Source organism: Halichoerus grypus, chromosome 8, assembly GCF_964656455.1.
Source record: "Halichoerus grypus chromosome 8, mHalGry1.hap1.1, whole genome shotgun sequence".
Classification (NCBI taxonomy): Eukaryota; Metazoa; Chordata; class Mammalia; order Carnivora; family Phocidae; genus Halichoerus; species Halichoerus grypus.
The window spans coordinates 67382363-67398536 of NC_135719.1; the positions used below are offsets into that span (position 1 = coordinate 67382363).

The following is a 16174-nucleotide window of genomic DNA, read 5'->3' on the forward strand; positions in this document are numbered from 1 at the left end:
AAATAGGACTGATTTTAAATTTAGTGGAAATATCCATGGATCTTCTAGACTCCTTTGATACTCAAATACAACCACTTACATAAGTATTTCATTTTATTAAAGGGCATAAAACAAGGATGAAGTTTTAAATTTTGTATTATATTCACTTAAGTTGGAAGGGAACTAATATGTGGTATAGAGATTTTTTTTTTACCTTTGCTTTCTAAACTTCAGGTTTGTTTTCAGGATAGAATCAGGATCCGATTGCTCCTGGGAGTAACTATACTTTAGATGTGTGGCTTGGGAATTAATAGGCAAAAAAGAAATCATAATTTTTAGCTATCCATATAAACTCTTCTGAGGGACCCAGTGGAAACTTGCCCATCTCTGCTTTTTTTGAAAGTACATAGTATGCCTCATTACAGGGAACTGAAGAATGCAGTTTAATACAAATCTTTAAAAGCTTCTTACTGATAATAATATAATACCACCTCTTCCAGATTATTGCAATATATTTTAATTCATATGGTTATCTATGCCTCTGTTTTTAATCACCTGTCAGAAATTAGTCTTAGAATAACTTGAGAACTGAGGGAGAAGGACCTAGGTAGGAGTCATCTAGTCTAGTAGTTTTTTTCCCTTTAAAGACATTTACTTACTATTTAAATATTTTAAATACTTCAGTAGCAGAGACTTTTTTCAAACAATATTTTCACATGTAGTTTGAAAACCACTGATCTAGTTGAACCTCCTAATTTTGTAGGAAACTGAGGCCTGCTGTTAAATATCTGGCCCAAGGTCACCAGCTAGTTTTTCTTAGAACCAGAACTAAAACTATTGGCTTGTGACTCCTTGACCAGTGTTTTCTTCACTACCATGTAGTTTTTCAAGCTAATCTTGTTTCACTCTTGTGAAAAAAAGGCTTAAATTTGGAGAAGAGAAAAACCTTACTCTGTATCATGTGATCTTTTTATTTAGGTTGTTCAGAACGATGAAAATGAGACCTGTTTGAAGAAAGTAGATCCCCAGTTACTGAAGATGGCATTAACTCCTTATCCCAAGCTAAAAACTGCTCTCTTCCCACAATACACTGCCTCTAATGTCCTGCCACCCGATATTACGCTTTACCACCTTATTCAGGTATGGTATTGAGGAGTGTCAGTCACGGGTCAGCCAGGAAAACTGAAACGCCCTCTGGGTCTGTAGCATGGAGGACATTTTAACATAGGTAATTACTTACACAGTCATAGCAGAATGGGGAATCCAAACATGCGATGGTGAGACAAGTCAAAAACTGACAAGGAAGCCACCAACACCCCTAACGCTGCAAGAACGGTGCAAGAAAGTAGTGTTAGCAGAACCCAGAGGCCGGGCCCGTCCCTGGGAACAACTGAACTCACAGCCAGGCTGCCTGTTCCCCTGAGTGGGGAACGTGGAGGGTAGAGCTGGAACCTTGGAGGAGATACCCCAGAAAACAAAGGAGGAGGAAAATATCCTGGTTTCTTCCCTCTTCCCAGCTTTAATCTCCCATGTTGTCTCTCTTGGCAAAACCTGTCTGGTAGCCAAGCAGAGGCGCTTGGGAAATGCAGTTCTCTGCAGAACAGGAGAGAAAGGTGGGAATGGATCTGAGAGCAGACGGACCGTTGGCCAGCTTGCTTGTCTGCTGCCTTCCTCAAAAGCCACTTCATTCTACTCCTGATAACTTCTCTCTCTCTCCTCAATGAATAGGGCTATTTGTTTATTTAAATCAGTGCTTCTTAACCTTTTTCAGGACAGAGATCTCTTTAAGAATATGAGCAAGTTAGGAGTCTTCTACCCAGAAAAACTGCACATACGTGTATAATTTTGCTTCTATTTCAGAGGAATTCAGGTTCCCTGAAACCTACTCAGATCCTCCATGATGAACACATTCTTTTGTTCATTTCTCGTTTCAAAGGGCTTTTGCTTTTTTTCTCTGGGTGCACATATTCCCACAGTGTCCTTAAATTCAACATAAGCTCTATAATCTATAAAGGTACAAAATCTCTCTAATGTGTACAGTCCTTAATTTATAGAGTAGTCCTACTCAAAAATGTGGTCCCTGGATGGCTGCCAGGCTATGAACGGCTTGTTGGTGGTATGTGATGACATTAAGATCTTGGACTATTCTATAAATCTGTGTCATGTTCAGTTCAGCAGGCTTTCTGTGTGTGTGTGTGTGTGTGTGTTTGTGAGAGAGAGAGAGAGAGAGAGAGAATTTAGCAAGACACTCAGGAAGTAGTTAGCTGCATTTAAATTTATCGCAAGTTTCTCATCTCATTGCAGACCAGTAGCACCGCTGTAAACTATGTATAAGTGGATTGTATAAAAACATAGTTTTACTACCTATTCAATCAGCCTAAAACATAAGTGATTTCAGGTTGTTCTTTGTTCTGTTTTCAAGTTGACTCATGCAGTTTTAGTCCTGTTACTTTACGAAAAGTAGTCCTTCCTTAATAGACCATAAATTCTCCCATGATTTTAAATCAAAGCTGCACTTTCCTTAGCCACCCAAATCGTGACTTAAAGGTTTTTAAAATTTTCTCCTTTATCTTTCCTACCATCTGTTTATAGTCTTTGCTACATCTTTGGCCTAGACAAATTTCAAACAGCCACGGCTCCCTGCTTTCAAACCTTTTCTGACTGGCTTAAGCTTACTCCACTCTTTTTTCTTTTTTGGTGGTGGTGATTTGTTCATCACATTCCTCTAACCTTTGATCTACTTGTCTCCCTCTTCCCTTCCCGGACCAGCCTTAGCTCACCTTGTCCTGTTTACATGGTACCATTATCTAGCCTCTTAGTCCTCTTGGGTTTGGATTCCAAAAGCATTTCAAAAGTCCATGTTACATTATAATTGATGATGCTTCAACCAAAAGAGAGTGTACTTTGCAGATATAGTTTGAAGTGAGAAGAGTCTTTATTTATTTATTTATTTTAAAGATTTTATTTTATTTATTTGACAGAGAGACAGCAAGAGAGGGAACACAAGCAGGCTTCCCATGGAGCAGGGAGCCTGATGCAGGGCTCGATCCCAGGACCCCGGGATCATGACCTGAGTGGAAGGCAGACGCTTAACAACTGAGCCACCCCGGCGCCCCAAGAAGAGTCTTTAAAAGGAACATAGCTGGCTCTATTTTTATTAACATAGGAAAGTGTCTCATGCATTCTTTTTTTTTTTAAGCTGCGCTCGGAATTTAAGTCCAGAAAGATAAGGTTGGAGAAGGGAAGCGGACACTTGTGAAGTCTTTTCATATAATTTTGTTTACTTACTTTAGAATCACTTAACTTTTAACTCTGACTTTTCCGCTTTTTCAGTCACTGTTGCCCTTTGACCCTAGCAGATTGTTTGGCTGGCAGTCTGCCAACACACTGGCTATAGGAGGTAAGTCATTCCAGGTACCTAGGGCTTTAGAAGTATTTCAGCAGTGTTGATGGTAGAAGTTAATTTATGTAAAGCCAATCCAGTTTTTTTCACTGCTTTCCATTTCAAAAATGAAGATGCATTCCAATGGAAAACATTTTCTAGGAGACTGAATTGAAAACGTGTTGTGAGTTAAAAGTAATTATAGTGCGTCACTAGTGCTATTCTTGCTGGGAAATGTAAGCTGTACCTATCTGCTTAAATTTCTCCCTTTCCCCAAATCCCTGTTTGTTTGCAGTATAGTATTAATAAAGGTTAAGAGCATAGGTGTAGGCCTTAGACAAATCCTGGCCCGACCATGAAATAGCTGTATGACCTTGGGTAAGTGATTTACCCTCTCTTCAATTTCCTATAAAATAAGGTTAATAACAGTGCCCACCTCACATATTACCTGAGAATGAAAGGAGACAAGGCATTTAAAAAGCTCTTGCAGTTCCTGGCACATGGTGAGCACCAGACGCATACACACTGCTGTTCTCTTTAGGCCATAAGCCTTTCTCTGATTTTTTTTTTTTTAATGCCATTCTTAAACTCTACTTTTTTACTTTTAAATTTAGAGTTAGCCTTTAATATCCTGGTACCTGCGGTGCCTCTGCTGTGAAATTACTCTGAAGTAGGCTTCAGATGAGCACTTAGCATGTATATGCTGTAAATATTTACTGACGTGCATAAAAATGAATTTTCTAATGTGTCGGTTTTGTAAGTTCAAATTTCAATAGATCTAATTTACCTAGTGCCCAAGGCTCAGTGCAAGTTCCCAGCCTATAGTAGATGTTCAATAAATATTCGTTGAGGGCTGAATAAAGTAGTACGTATTGCATTTTCAAGTGAAAATACTCTAATTAATCTCTGGGAACTTACTACTAGAGTATAGATCGAATCCCCTGCCCTGTTTTAATGCCTCCAACTCCAACACTTAGCTAGAGTCCTGACCCCTTTGTGGAAAATGAGCACTGTACTAGGTACATGAGGGGAACAGAGAGGAAGTTGAAGATGTATTTCCTGCCTGGTGTTAAGAAGTTTAAAACATATTTGAGGAAATAAAGCACAAAGTAAATGAAACAATTATGAAAACATAATGTGGATTTATAAAATTGGAGAATTGTCTTTAATTGGAATATTTGCTTCTTTTTTCATATGATCTTACCATTGAAAAGAGATGTAGGGTGACTGTGAGGTGACTTGGCTTCTGTGACAGGCAGGAGAAAAATTTCCCTTTGGGTAGAATTTTCTCTTGTACGTGCTCTCTGTACTAGCCCCCAGCTGCTAAAAAATCAGGGTCTTATTTGGATTAAAAACTCAAGTTAGCTCATTTGGCGCCAGACAGTGCTATATACTTTACATGTACTCAGCAAATATTTAATGAATGAATGAACAGTTTTATATGTAATAAGTTACCAAAGTCACTTTGATCTCACAAAGAATATAGATAAGGCATGTGACAATTTTTTTTTAGTCTCAAAGGGGGTGTACTTTTAAGTAATAGCTTGGAAAGTTGACAGATGCCTCTCAACTCTTCAAGTCTTTTTTTTTTTTTTTTAAAGAGCCAAGTCACAATATAAAAAGTCCTTGGAATGCCACAGGAGGATGAAACTTTTTTTCAGAAATAAGCTTTGAACTTTGAAAATAAAAGCAGATGCACTGTTTTCCAGAACTTGTTCCTTAACAGTTCAAAAAAAATTTTTTTTTTTTTTTTGTAGGTAGTAAGTGGTTAAGAGGCGATTAAAGATTAGGGCTTGTCTAACAGGAGGAGTTCTTTCATACTAACTTATCACATCCAAATATCTTCTGCTATTTTTATGGGCACAGAGGAACTTTAAACTGAGCTACTCTGCTGGCCTGAGAACAGTGGTACCATCATATAGATAATAAGGTGCTCTGAATACATCAGAAAGTATAATGATAACAAAAGGAAATTGAGGAGGGCATTAATATGGAGAAAAGGATGTTCTTACACTGTGTATTGGAGAAAGGTATAGGGAGTTGGCCTTGGTGTATAGAGGACTCATAAAAATGTTAAGAAGGGATTTCATTGTGTAATGAGCTCCATGAATAAATTAAAAAGCTCCTTTTGCAGATCCTTAACAGAGATGTTATAGCTAAAGGATTATTGCCATTGTGACTTAAAGGATCATCAAATACAGAATTAAGACATCTAAAATAACAAGTTGAGGAAGAAGCATAATTTATAAGTTTTTATGCAGCTTCTTGGATACATATTTTTGTATAATATGGGGGGCTGGGGCACCTGGGTGGCTCATTCAGTTAAGCATCTGACTCTTGATTTCAGCTCAGGTCATGATTTCAGTGTTGTGGGTTTGAGCCTTGTGTTGGGCTCCCCATTCAGAGGGGAGTCTGCTTGAGATTCTCTCTCTCCCTCCCTCTCTGCCCTCCCCCCCCCATGTATGCTCTCTCTCTCTCTCTCTAAAATAAATAAATTTAAAAAAAAAATGGGCTACTTCTACACATTAAAATGAACTATTACATTTTGGTGGTTCCTAGTAATGCACAGTGGTATAAAATGACTATAGCAACTGTTTTTTTTTCTTTTTTTAAGACTCATTTATTAGAGAATGCATGTGCAAGCTGGGGGAGGGGCAGAGGGAGAAAATGAATTTCAACCAGATCCCCCCTGAGCATGGAGCCCAACATGGGGCTTGATATCATGACCCGGAGATCATGACCTGAGCCAAAATCAAGAGTCAGACACGTAACCAACTGAGCCACCCAAGTGTCCTGCAGCTGGTTTTCTTTCACCATTGCAGAGCTAAGTTTTCCACGTGCAGATTTGCAATTAATCATGGTGAGGTACAGAGGATTAATATTGCTTCACTTTCCCCCCAGACGCAGTGAGTCATCTACCACATTTTTCTAGCCCTGACCTAGTTAATAAATACGCTATAGTGGAACGTCTGAATTTTTCATATTATTTACAACATGGACGGCCATCATTTGCATTTGGTACTTTTCTGGTCCAGGAATTAACCAAGAGCAAGACTCCCAAGCAGCTGTGAGTATTTAAAACATAATTTGTACTCTTAATAAAAGACATCTCTGTATTTTACATATACATTTGAAAAGTAGTTATATCAGGCTAGTAATTTGGTCGTCTTTTTTTTTTTTTTCCCTTCCTCTGTGCGTTTCTGTATATCCCAAGTTTGGGGGATTTAGTGTGTCTTTTGTTAATGGGAAAAAGATAATAAAGATAACATTAAGGGGTCCCTGGGTGGTTCAGTCGGTTAAGCACCTGCCTTCGGTTCAGGTCGTGATCCCAGAATCCTGGGATTGAGCCCTGTGTCGGGCTCCCTGCTCATCAGGGAGCCTGCTTCTCCACCTCCCTGCTCGTGCTTTCTCTCACTATCTCTGTCTCTCTCTCATATAAATAATAAAGAAAATTTTTTAAAAAAGATAATATTAAAAATAGTATTTATATCTTTTAAAATTCTGTTGTTTTTTTTAAAATAACCCAGGAGCTTGCCAAATATTAGTAATTATTCTTAAGAGGGAATTGTATAATAAGATGTGAATTCTGTATTTAAGATACTCATTTTTTATAATTCACTTTTATAAATCACAGAATTGGGAGGAGTATTAGATATAGTCACCTAAATATAGATTTACTTTATTGGTTTGTTTCATAGTTAACAACGTAATGCATTTTAGTGATAAAATATTCAAGTAATTCAGAAGGGTGAAAAATGAAAGATAAAAAGTCCCTGAGTCTCCTATCTTCATTCTGCATAGTAAATAAACATGGTTAATTTCTTGTGCATCTTTCCTTGAAATATGTCTATGCATATAAAACTACATATGTGATGTCAAACTTTAATTAGCATTAATTTTCTTGGTAGTTTGCATATATACTCATAATTGATAGGATCACAATTTGGCAGTCTTTCTGTAATTCTGTTCTGTGTTCCCTGGATATAGTTGGAAGCAAGAATAATTTGGCCTATGAGTAGGTGTTTTAGGAGAAAGTTAAATATAAGGGAATGGGGGGCTATGGAGACAACGAAAAACTACCAAGAACCTAAATGGATGTGTGCAGGGGCCCAAAACGGGAAGGGGGAGGAAGCTAAAAACCACAGGTGTCTGACACTCCATGTTTATCACTATGTAATTCCATCTCCTTTTCCTGGGGAGAAACAGTTTTCTGATGTGATTTTGATTCCTTTCTTTTTCAGGATCCAGCAAGTAGGCAGTGAAGCCTATGTTTTAGGGCTCTCCTCCTTCTACATACCTTCAGTAGGAGCTGCCTGTGTTTGTTTCTTAGAACTGCTTGGCCTCGACAGCCTCAAGCTCAGAGTTGATATGAAAGTGGCCAATATCATTTTGAGCTACAAGTGTAGAAACGAAGATGCTCAGTACAGCTGTATCAGAGAGTCTCTAGGTACAGTACCTTCTCCCTCTGGGGTTTGTTTTGTTTAGAGGACAAGGGATGAATAGGTCTAAGGCATCGAATTGTGAGTGGTTGGGGCAGGAAATAATTATGTTCCTGCTTCATCTTTTTCCTGCAGAATGTTTGCACTTTATCTCACTTTCTTGGGCCCTTTAATTAGCTTCTGAAATAGCCCTGGGCCACACTCTTCAAACAGAAGAGTTCCTGACCCTTTCTCTTGACCAATTTTATTGTTTGTATTTCTTACAGCTGAAAAACTATCTAAACTGGCTGTGGGTGAAAAGGCCACCATAGAGGAATTGCTTATCCTCTTAGAAGAAGGTATATGGAACAGCATTCAGCAGCAGGAAATAAAGAGGTTTGTTGAATTGCAGCCTCATTCTCTTTTCCAGCAAGCTTTATTCTTCCAATCTGTATTTGCCTAGTCTTTCTTCCAACACCTCAGATGTTTTTACCAATCCCTTCAGGCCTTCTTACTCAGCCAGCGTATAGCAGACACTCAGTGAATGGACAGTGGGTTTTAATTGCTTCTTGCCATCAGTAAAGGGAGGGTGCAGCTAATTATTCACTCTTTAGAGATAGAGTTTCCAAGAGATAGAGAAGAGCTCTGTCTCCTCCACTGCCCTGCTGGTCAGAGAAGTCTCTTATGTGTTACATGTTGAAATCATTTAAGAAGATATGGGATGGGGGCACCTGGGTGGCTCAGTCGGTTAAGCCTCTGACCCTTGATTTTGGCTCAGGTCATGATCTCAGGGTTGTGAGATCGAACCCTGAATCAGGCTCTGCGCTGGGCATGGAGCCTGCTTAAGATTCTCTCTTCTGTCCTCCCTTGCTCTCTCTCTAAGAAAAAGAAAAAAAAAAAAAGAGAGAAGAGGTGGGATATGGATCTCATAAAATTTGATTCTAAGTGAGTTCCTTAATTTTCTCTTGCTAATATATATTAGTTGATAATGAAAGTTGAGGTAACCATCTATCCACAAAAACCCCTCTACTTACACATTTATGCCATCTTTCCTCTGTGCTATGCCACCTGGGGTGACCTAGCCACCCCAGACTCTGGGAATGCACCATTCTCTTGTACCTGCTATCAGTGACTCTGTTCTCAACAGTTTCCAGCTATGAGCAGGAACAAGTACTCCCCCCTAACTGAGGAAGCCCAAGCACCTGTCTGGGCTCTGATACTCTAAATTGAATCATGCAAAACAATTAAGCACTCAGGAAATTTCTTGAGTGACTATTTACTCAATTCTCCTAAGGATGGTATATAGCTAGTATAATCTATCTATGGATAGATACTTGGTTGATAAAAGGAATGCATTCTGCCAGTATGCTAAGAAAGCTTTTATCCATTGTGGATGCAAGAGCCCTCTTTTTTCTTTATTTTCCAAAGCAGCCTAATAAACATTTGGTATTTGTTGAAAGGTTTTTTAGAGAATATGCTGCAGTTAAATTTGTTTAATTTTTACTAATTTTCCATTTAAACTAAAGCTATATTTTAACAATTTTTTTTTCTCTACTGCCCCAACTTCCAATTACAGGATATCTAGTGAATCTAGCAGCCAGTGGGCATTAGCAGTACAGTTCTGCAGGCTTCACAATGTGAAACTGAGCACATCTTACCTCAGAGAATGTGCCAAAGCAAACGACTGGTTACAGTTCATTATTCACAGCCAACTCCATAACTATCACCCAGAGGAGGTAAGCCACCATTTGTTGCCATTCAAGCAGAGGAAATTGGAAGACTTCTGGGAGGACAAATAGTGTTCTTTCTGTTGTGTATACCTAGGCTTTTGTTTTCTATGATACTACTGTTTTTACTAAGATTTCGGTGGGTTGGCATCAGACAGGATTAGTCATTAGTACTAAAAAGCTGAAGGAAGAGTTTTTGTGACTCCAGATTAAATATGGAAATTCACTCCAAAGCAACAAATAACTTTGTAAAATGATATGGTCACTTCCCACACACACAGTTCAGGGTGAGAAAGAACAATTTTGCCTCTGCTTTTCTCTAACATTTTTCAGCTCTAGATGAAATTGGTCTTTATCATCTAATATGTTTTCTAGGTGAAATCTCTTCTTCAGTATTTCAGTCCTGTCCTTCAAGACCACTTAAGACTGGCTTTTGAGAACTTGACCTCAGTGTCTAACTCCAGAATGGACAGTGATCAAGTCTGTAGCAGGGCCCCCCAGGAACTCCAGAGAAACAAAGAAGAGATGGCTGATTTTTTTGAAGTTCTGCTTCGGTGCTCAGAGGAGCCAAACTCCTGGTGCTGGCTCCTAGCTGAAGCAGTGAAACAACAAGCCCCTATCCTTAGTGTCCTGGCCTCATGTCTCCAGGTGAGGATAATGAGAAGCCTAAATTAAGGACCCATAGAGCAATAGAAACAATGGAAAGGGACAGGGAAGGCTGATAATCAGAGAGGAAGTGGGGTGATGATGACAGTGAGGCTCTGCCATGTTTTCAAGGTCACTGTAACTTTTGTGCTTTTCCAGCTTAGGCTCCGGGCTATCTAGTACACTTCTTTTACCTTAATATTCCGTTAACTTAAGTGGTCCGAGCCTTGGTTCCTGGTTGGCAGTCATAGAGAAAGGACCCTGACTCTTGAGCAGAGAAGTGGGATGCTCTAGACAGTACCTTGATCAGCATTTCTGTGGAAGCCAGTCTTGTTTTCTTTTTTTTTTTTTTTAAAGATTTTATTTACTTATTTGACAGAGTGAGAGATAGCGAGAGCAGGAACACAAGCAGGGGGAGTGGGAAAGGGAGAAGCAGGCTTCCCGCCGAGCAGGGAGCCCGATGTGGGACTCGATCCCAGGACCCCGGGATCATGACCTGAGCCGAAGGCAGACGCTTAACGACTGAGCCACCCAGGCGCCCGCCAGTCTTGTTTTCTTATACTTAGTACTTCTACAACTTCCGCTCAGTCTCTTGGTCTTTTGATAGGTTACACTCTACAGAACAGTTTATAATAGTCCCTTGGTTGTTCATTAGAGTTTATTCCATGTTTGGAGGCTTTTCAAGCTAGTTTAACCAATTTATTGAGGTAACTTGTTCTAAACAGGAAATCTCTACCCATGTTTGTAGCATTGCTGGGAGCCCCCAAGTCCCTCTGTCAGGTAATCCAGACACAAATGTTATTTTATTTTGAAAAGTTTTCATCCTGTGGTAGGATGCCAGTACTATTCCTTGTCTCTGTGTTTGGATCATCACGTCTGTGGAGGACAGTGTTGCAGCTGAAGCAACAGAACACATTCGGGGCTCAATGGAAGAACACATGTGGGACCTTCAAGACCTCTCAGTCATCTGGAGAACATTATTAACAAAGCAGAAGAGCAAAACTCTCATCAGAGGTTTCCAACTTTTCTTTAAGGTAGTGATAGCCACTTCATGTCATTCCTGTATCTAAAAGGGTTACTTCAGAATATCCCCATTGACTTTTTCAATTGTTTTTATCTGTTTTTTTTAGCCAACAACAAATAATGATAACAGAACTACCATTTATTTAGCAAAGAACTTTATATATATTATTTTCATCAGTTTTCACAATAATCCTATAGAAAGATAATATTATATGAAGACGTTATGAAGTGGTAGTATCCTCATTTTAGAGTAATAAACTCAGGCTCACAGAATTTAAGTAACATGCCCAGGGTCTCAAAGTACTTTAGTAAGTAGTGTGTTTATAGTTCAGATCTATACTTTCTCATTCCAAAATTCCTGTCTTCTGACTGAAAAGCTCCCACCAAAATGATAGAAATGCCACAGACAGCAGTAGGTTGGCAGCTCAGTGGAGCCCATTTTCCAGGAGTGTATGTAGAGGTACCCTAGCACCATCTAGTGGAATGTCTCCAGCTCTTGGGCAGTGGACCAAATACAGAACAGACAGAAAACAGACTGTTGAGTAGGTGTACCTGGCCTGAATATCTTTTTTCTAAAAGGTAAAAGAAATATAAATTTAACCTCCTTTCTTTTTAACAGATATGACTTAATTCTATGAAACTGTTATTAGTAGTACTTATGTCTTTAACTTCTTATATTGTCATTTTTCATTGAGAAAATACTATTGATTGACTTCACGATTTTGTAATTTTATCCAAACTCTTCCTCAAAGGATTCCCCACTACTGTTGATGATGGAGATGTATGAACTGTGTATGTTCTTCAAGAATTATAAGGAAGCTGAAGCTAAACTTCTGGAGTTCCAAAAGAGCTTTGAAACTGTAAGTTGGAACCCTACTGCTCTTTGTCACTGATCTGAAATTGGTTCGAGTGGCCTGTTACCTGCTAGTAGTCAGGCTATGACAGCAGGCGAGTAGCTGATATGTGGCATAATTCAAACTAACTCATTTGTACTGTTCCAGAGGTGGGGAGACAGGACAGGAGTTACAGTGGCCTTGCCTACAGCACCTCAGTTGCCAGGCATGACAGAGAAGTTTCATCTAATGTGCTAATTCTGATCAGTGTCCTGACCTGCAGCCAAGCTTAGTGGGAAAGGGATTAACAGGACCTGCTATGGATGCTCAAGAGGAGTGTGGTGGTTCATGGGCCACATTTTGCCACTCTAAGATAACTCCAACAGCATTGAGTGTGAAGGGTGTTTAATACTGCGTTATTCACTGTGACCGACAGTAATGGATTTTTTCATCAACAGTCCTCATGATCCCTGTCCAAATGATGCTGAGCCGTGTGGTCAATTTCAGGCTGTACCTATTTAGTGCTTGTTTCAGGCCTATTTATCATGTGGAGCTAATTAACCCTATGGAAGAAAAGAGAAAGTCATAAGGAACGAAAAAAAATGTGCCTTAGTCCTGCTTGGGGTTTTAGCACTTTTGCTTTCTTGACCCCACAAGAACTCTGTGATAAATGAGACAAAACTATATACTGGTTCTACCCAACAAACATGTCACAGTGGAACCTCAGTATAGGCTTTTGCTCTCAATCAGTAACCATAATGAAGGTTTAAAAGTTATATTGTTTGAAAATATTGAATCAGTTATTCAGATATGCTTGAGGTTCCAAAATCACAGCAAATAGGAACGTTAATTTCCTTAGTTTGTCACTCTCCATGGTTGGGGCTCTACCAGATATCTTTTCTTTCTTTTCTTTTGAGTTGTTAATTATTTTTTGGAGCAAAATACACGTACCATTTACCATTTTAACCATTAAGTGTACAGTTCAGTGGTATTAAATACATTCCCATTGTTGTGCGACCATTACCACCATCCATCCCCCTCACCCTTTTCATGTTGTAAAACGGAAACTCTATACCCATTAAACAAGAACTCCTTTATTCCCAGCCCCTGGCAATCACAATTCTACTTTTTTGTCTTTATGATTTGGCTACTTTAAGTACCTCATATAAGTGGAATCATACGATATTTGTCTTTTTATGAATGGTTTATTTCACTTGGCATAGTATCAAGTTTCATCCATGTAGAATGCAGAATTTCGTTCCTTTTAAATGCTGAATAAAATTCCATTGTATGTTGGGGAAAAACAGAGCCTTTCCCCTAAGGTCAGGAACACGGCAGGGATGTCCACTCTCCTCACTGTTGTTCAACATAGAACTAGAAGCCCTGGCCTCAGTAGTCAGACAACAAAAAGAAATAAAATTTTGGCATTCAAATCGGCAAAGAAGAAGTCAAACTCTCACTCTTCGCCGATGACATGATACTCTCTGTGAAAAACCCAAAAGACTCCACCCCAAAATTGCTAGAACTCATATAGGAATTAAGCAAAATGTCAGGATGTAAAGTCAATGCACAGAAATCAGTTGCATTTTTATACACTAACAATGAGACAGAAGAAAGAGAAATTAAGGAGTCAATTCCATTTACAATTGCACCAAAAACTGTAAGATATCTGGGAATAAACCTAACCAAAGAGGCAAAGGATCTATACTCTGAAAACTATAGAACACTCATGAAAGAAATTGAGAAGACACAAAGAAATGGAAAAACATTACATGCTCATGGATGGGAAGAACAAATATTGTTAAAATGCTTATGCTACCTAGAGTAATCTATACATTCAGTGCAATCCCTATCAAAACACCATCAACATTTTTCACAGAGCTGGAACAAATAATCCTAAAATTTGTATGGAAACAGAAAAGACCCTGAATAGCAAAAGGAATGTTGAAAAAGAAAACCAAAGCTGGTGGTATCACAATTCCGACTTCAAGCTATATTACAAAGCTGTGATCATCAAGACAGTATGGTGCTGGCACAAAAACAGACACAGATCAGTGGAACAGAATAGAGAACCCAGGAATGGACCCTCAACTCTATGGTCAACTAATCTTCGACAAAGTAGGAAAGAATATCCAGTAGTATAAAAGACAGTCTCTTTAACAAATGGTGTTGGGAAAATTGGACAGCCCCATGGAGAAGAATGAAACTGGACCATTTCCTTACACCATACACAAAAATAGACTCAAAATGGATGAAAGACCTAAACGTGAGACAGGAATCTATCAAAATCCTAGAGAAGAACACAGGCAGCAACCTCTTCGACCTCGGCCGCAGCAATTTCTTGCTAGACACGTCTCCAAAGGCAAGGGAAACAAAAGGCAAAAATAAACTATTGGGACTTCATCAAGATAAAAAGTTTTTGCATAGCAAAGGAAACAGTTGACAAAACCAAAGACAACCTACAGAATGGGAGAAGATATTTGCAAATGTCTTTTTTTTTTTTTACTTTTTTTTACTTTTTTAAGATTTTATTTATTTATTTGACAGAGAGAGAGACAGTGAGAGAGGGAACACAAGCAGGGGGAGTGGGAGAGGGAGAAGCAGGCTCCCCACTGAGCAGGGAGCCTGATGTGGGGCTCGATCCCAGGACCCCGGGATCACGACCTGAGCCGAAGGCAGACGCTTAACGACTGAGCCACCCAGGCACCCTGATATTTGCAAATGTCTTAATCAGATAAAGGGCTAGTATCCAAAATCTATAAAGAACTTATCAAACTCAACACCCAAAGAACAAATAATCCAATCAAGAAATGGGCAGAAGACATGAGCAGACATTTCTGCAAAGAAGACATCCAAATGGCCAACAGACACATGAAAGAGTGCTCCACATCATTTGGCATCAGGGAAATACAAATCAAAACCTCAATGAGATATCACCTCACACTACTCAGAATGGCTAAAATGAACAAGTCAGGAAACGACAGATGTTGGCGAGGATGAAGAGAAAGGGGAACCCTCTTACACTGTTGGTAGGAATGCAAGCTGGTGCAGCCACTCTGGAAAACAGTATGGAGGTTCCTCAGAAGATTGAAAATAGAGCTATCATACAACCCAACAATTAAACTCCTGCATATTTACCCCAAAGATACAAATGTAATGATCCTAAGGGGCACATGCACCCCAATGTTTATAGCAGCAATGTCCACAATAGCCAAACTATGGAAAGAGTGCAGATGTCCATCGACAGATGAATGGATAAAGAAGATGTGGTATATATATTCAGTGGAATACTACTCAGCCATCAAAAGTGAAATCTTGCCATTTGCAGTGACGTGGTTGGAACTAGAGAGTATTATACTAAGCAAAATAAGTCAATCAGAGAAAGACAATTATCATATGATCTCACTCATATTAAGAAACAAAACAGAGGATCATAGGGGAAGAGAGGAAAAAATAAAACAAGATGAAACCAGAGAGGGGGACAAACCATAAGAGACTTTTTTTTTTTTAAAGATTTTATTTATTTGGGAGAGAGAGAATGAGAGAGAGAGCACATGAGAGGGGGGAGGGTCAGAGGGAGAAGCGGACTCCCTGTCGAGCAGGGAGCCCAATACGGGACTCGATCCAGGGACTCCAGGATCATGACCTGAGCCGAAGGCAGTCACTTAACCAACTGAGCCATCCAGGCGCCCCCATAAGAGACTCTTAATCATAGGAAAGAACCTGAGGGTTGCTGGACGGGAGGTGGGCAGAGGGACGGAGTAACTGGGTGATGGGCATTAAGGAGGGCCACATGATGTAATGAGCACTGGGTATTATATAAGACTGATGAGTCACTGACCTCTACCTCTGAAACTAATAATACATTATATGTTAATTAATTGAATTTAAATAAAAATTGTAAAGGAAAAAAAAATGAGGATAACGTTTGCTCCTGGGAGGGAGATTGTAGGGATGTGATGTCATCCAGGAGGGGTAATCTAAGCTACTAATAGAGTTCCATTTCTTCACCTTGTATATTCAGCATCAAAATTGTTTTTATTTTTCCTTAAACAGTGTAGATATATTTTATGCATGCTTTTGCATATATGATCTTTTCCACAATAAAAATAACTTCTAAAATGAAAAAAAATTTCATTTTATGTATATGCCACATTTTGCTATCCA

General features: G+C 39.2%; 1 protein-coding gene across 5 annotated transcripts in view; it reads left to right on the forward strand.

Moving 5' to 3' along the window:
- Positions 1-16174, forward strand: part of SPG11 (SPG11 vesicle trafficking associated, spatacsin) — a 92770-nt gene that overhangs the window by 37985 nt on the left and 38611 nt on the right. For all 5 annotated transcript variants that reach the window (XM_078079417.1, XM_078079418.1, XM_078079419.1 and 2 more), the window contains exons 19-27: positions 958-1119; positions 3313-3379; positions 6263-6428; positions 7603-7808; positions 8067-8175; positions 9356-9515; positions 9882-10154; positions 10985-11185; positions 11927-12034. In XM_078079417.1, the coding sequence (XP_077935543.1) occupies positions 958-1119; positions 3313-3379; positions 6263-6428; positions 7603-7808; positions 8067-8175; positions 9356-9515; positions 9882-10154; positions 10985-11185; positions 11927-12034 (1452 nt within the window). The remainder of the gene's footprint in view (positions 1-957; positions 1120-3312; positions 3380-6262; positions 6429-7602; positions 7809-8066; positions 8176-9355; positions 9516-9881; positions 10155-10984; positions 11186-11926; positions 12035-16174) is intronic.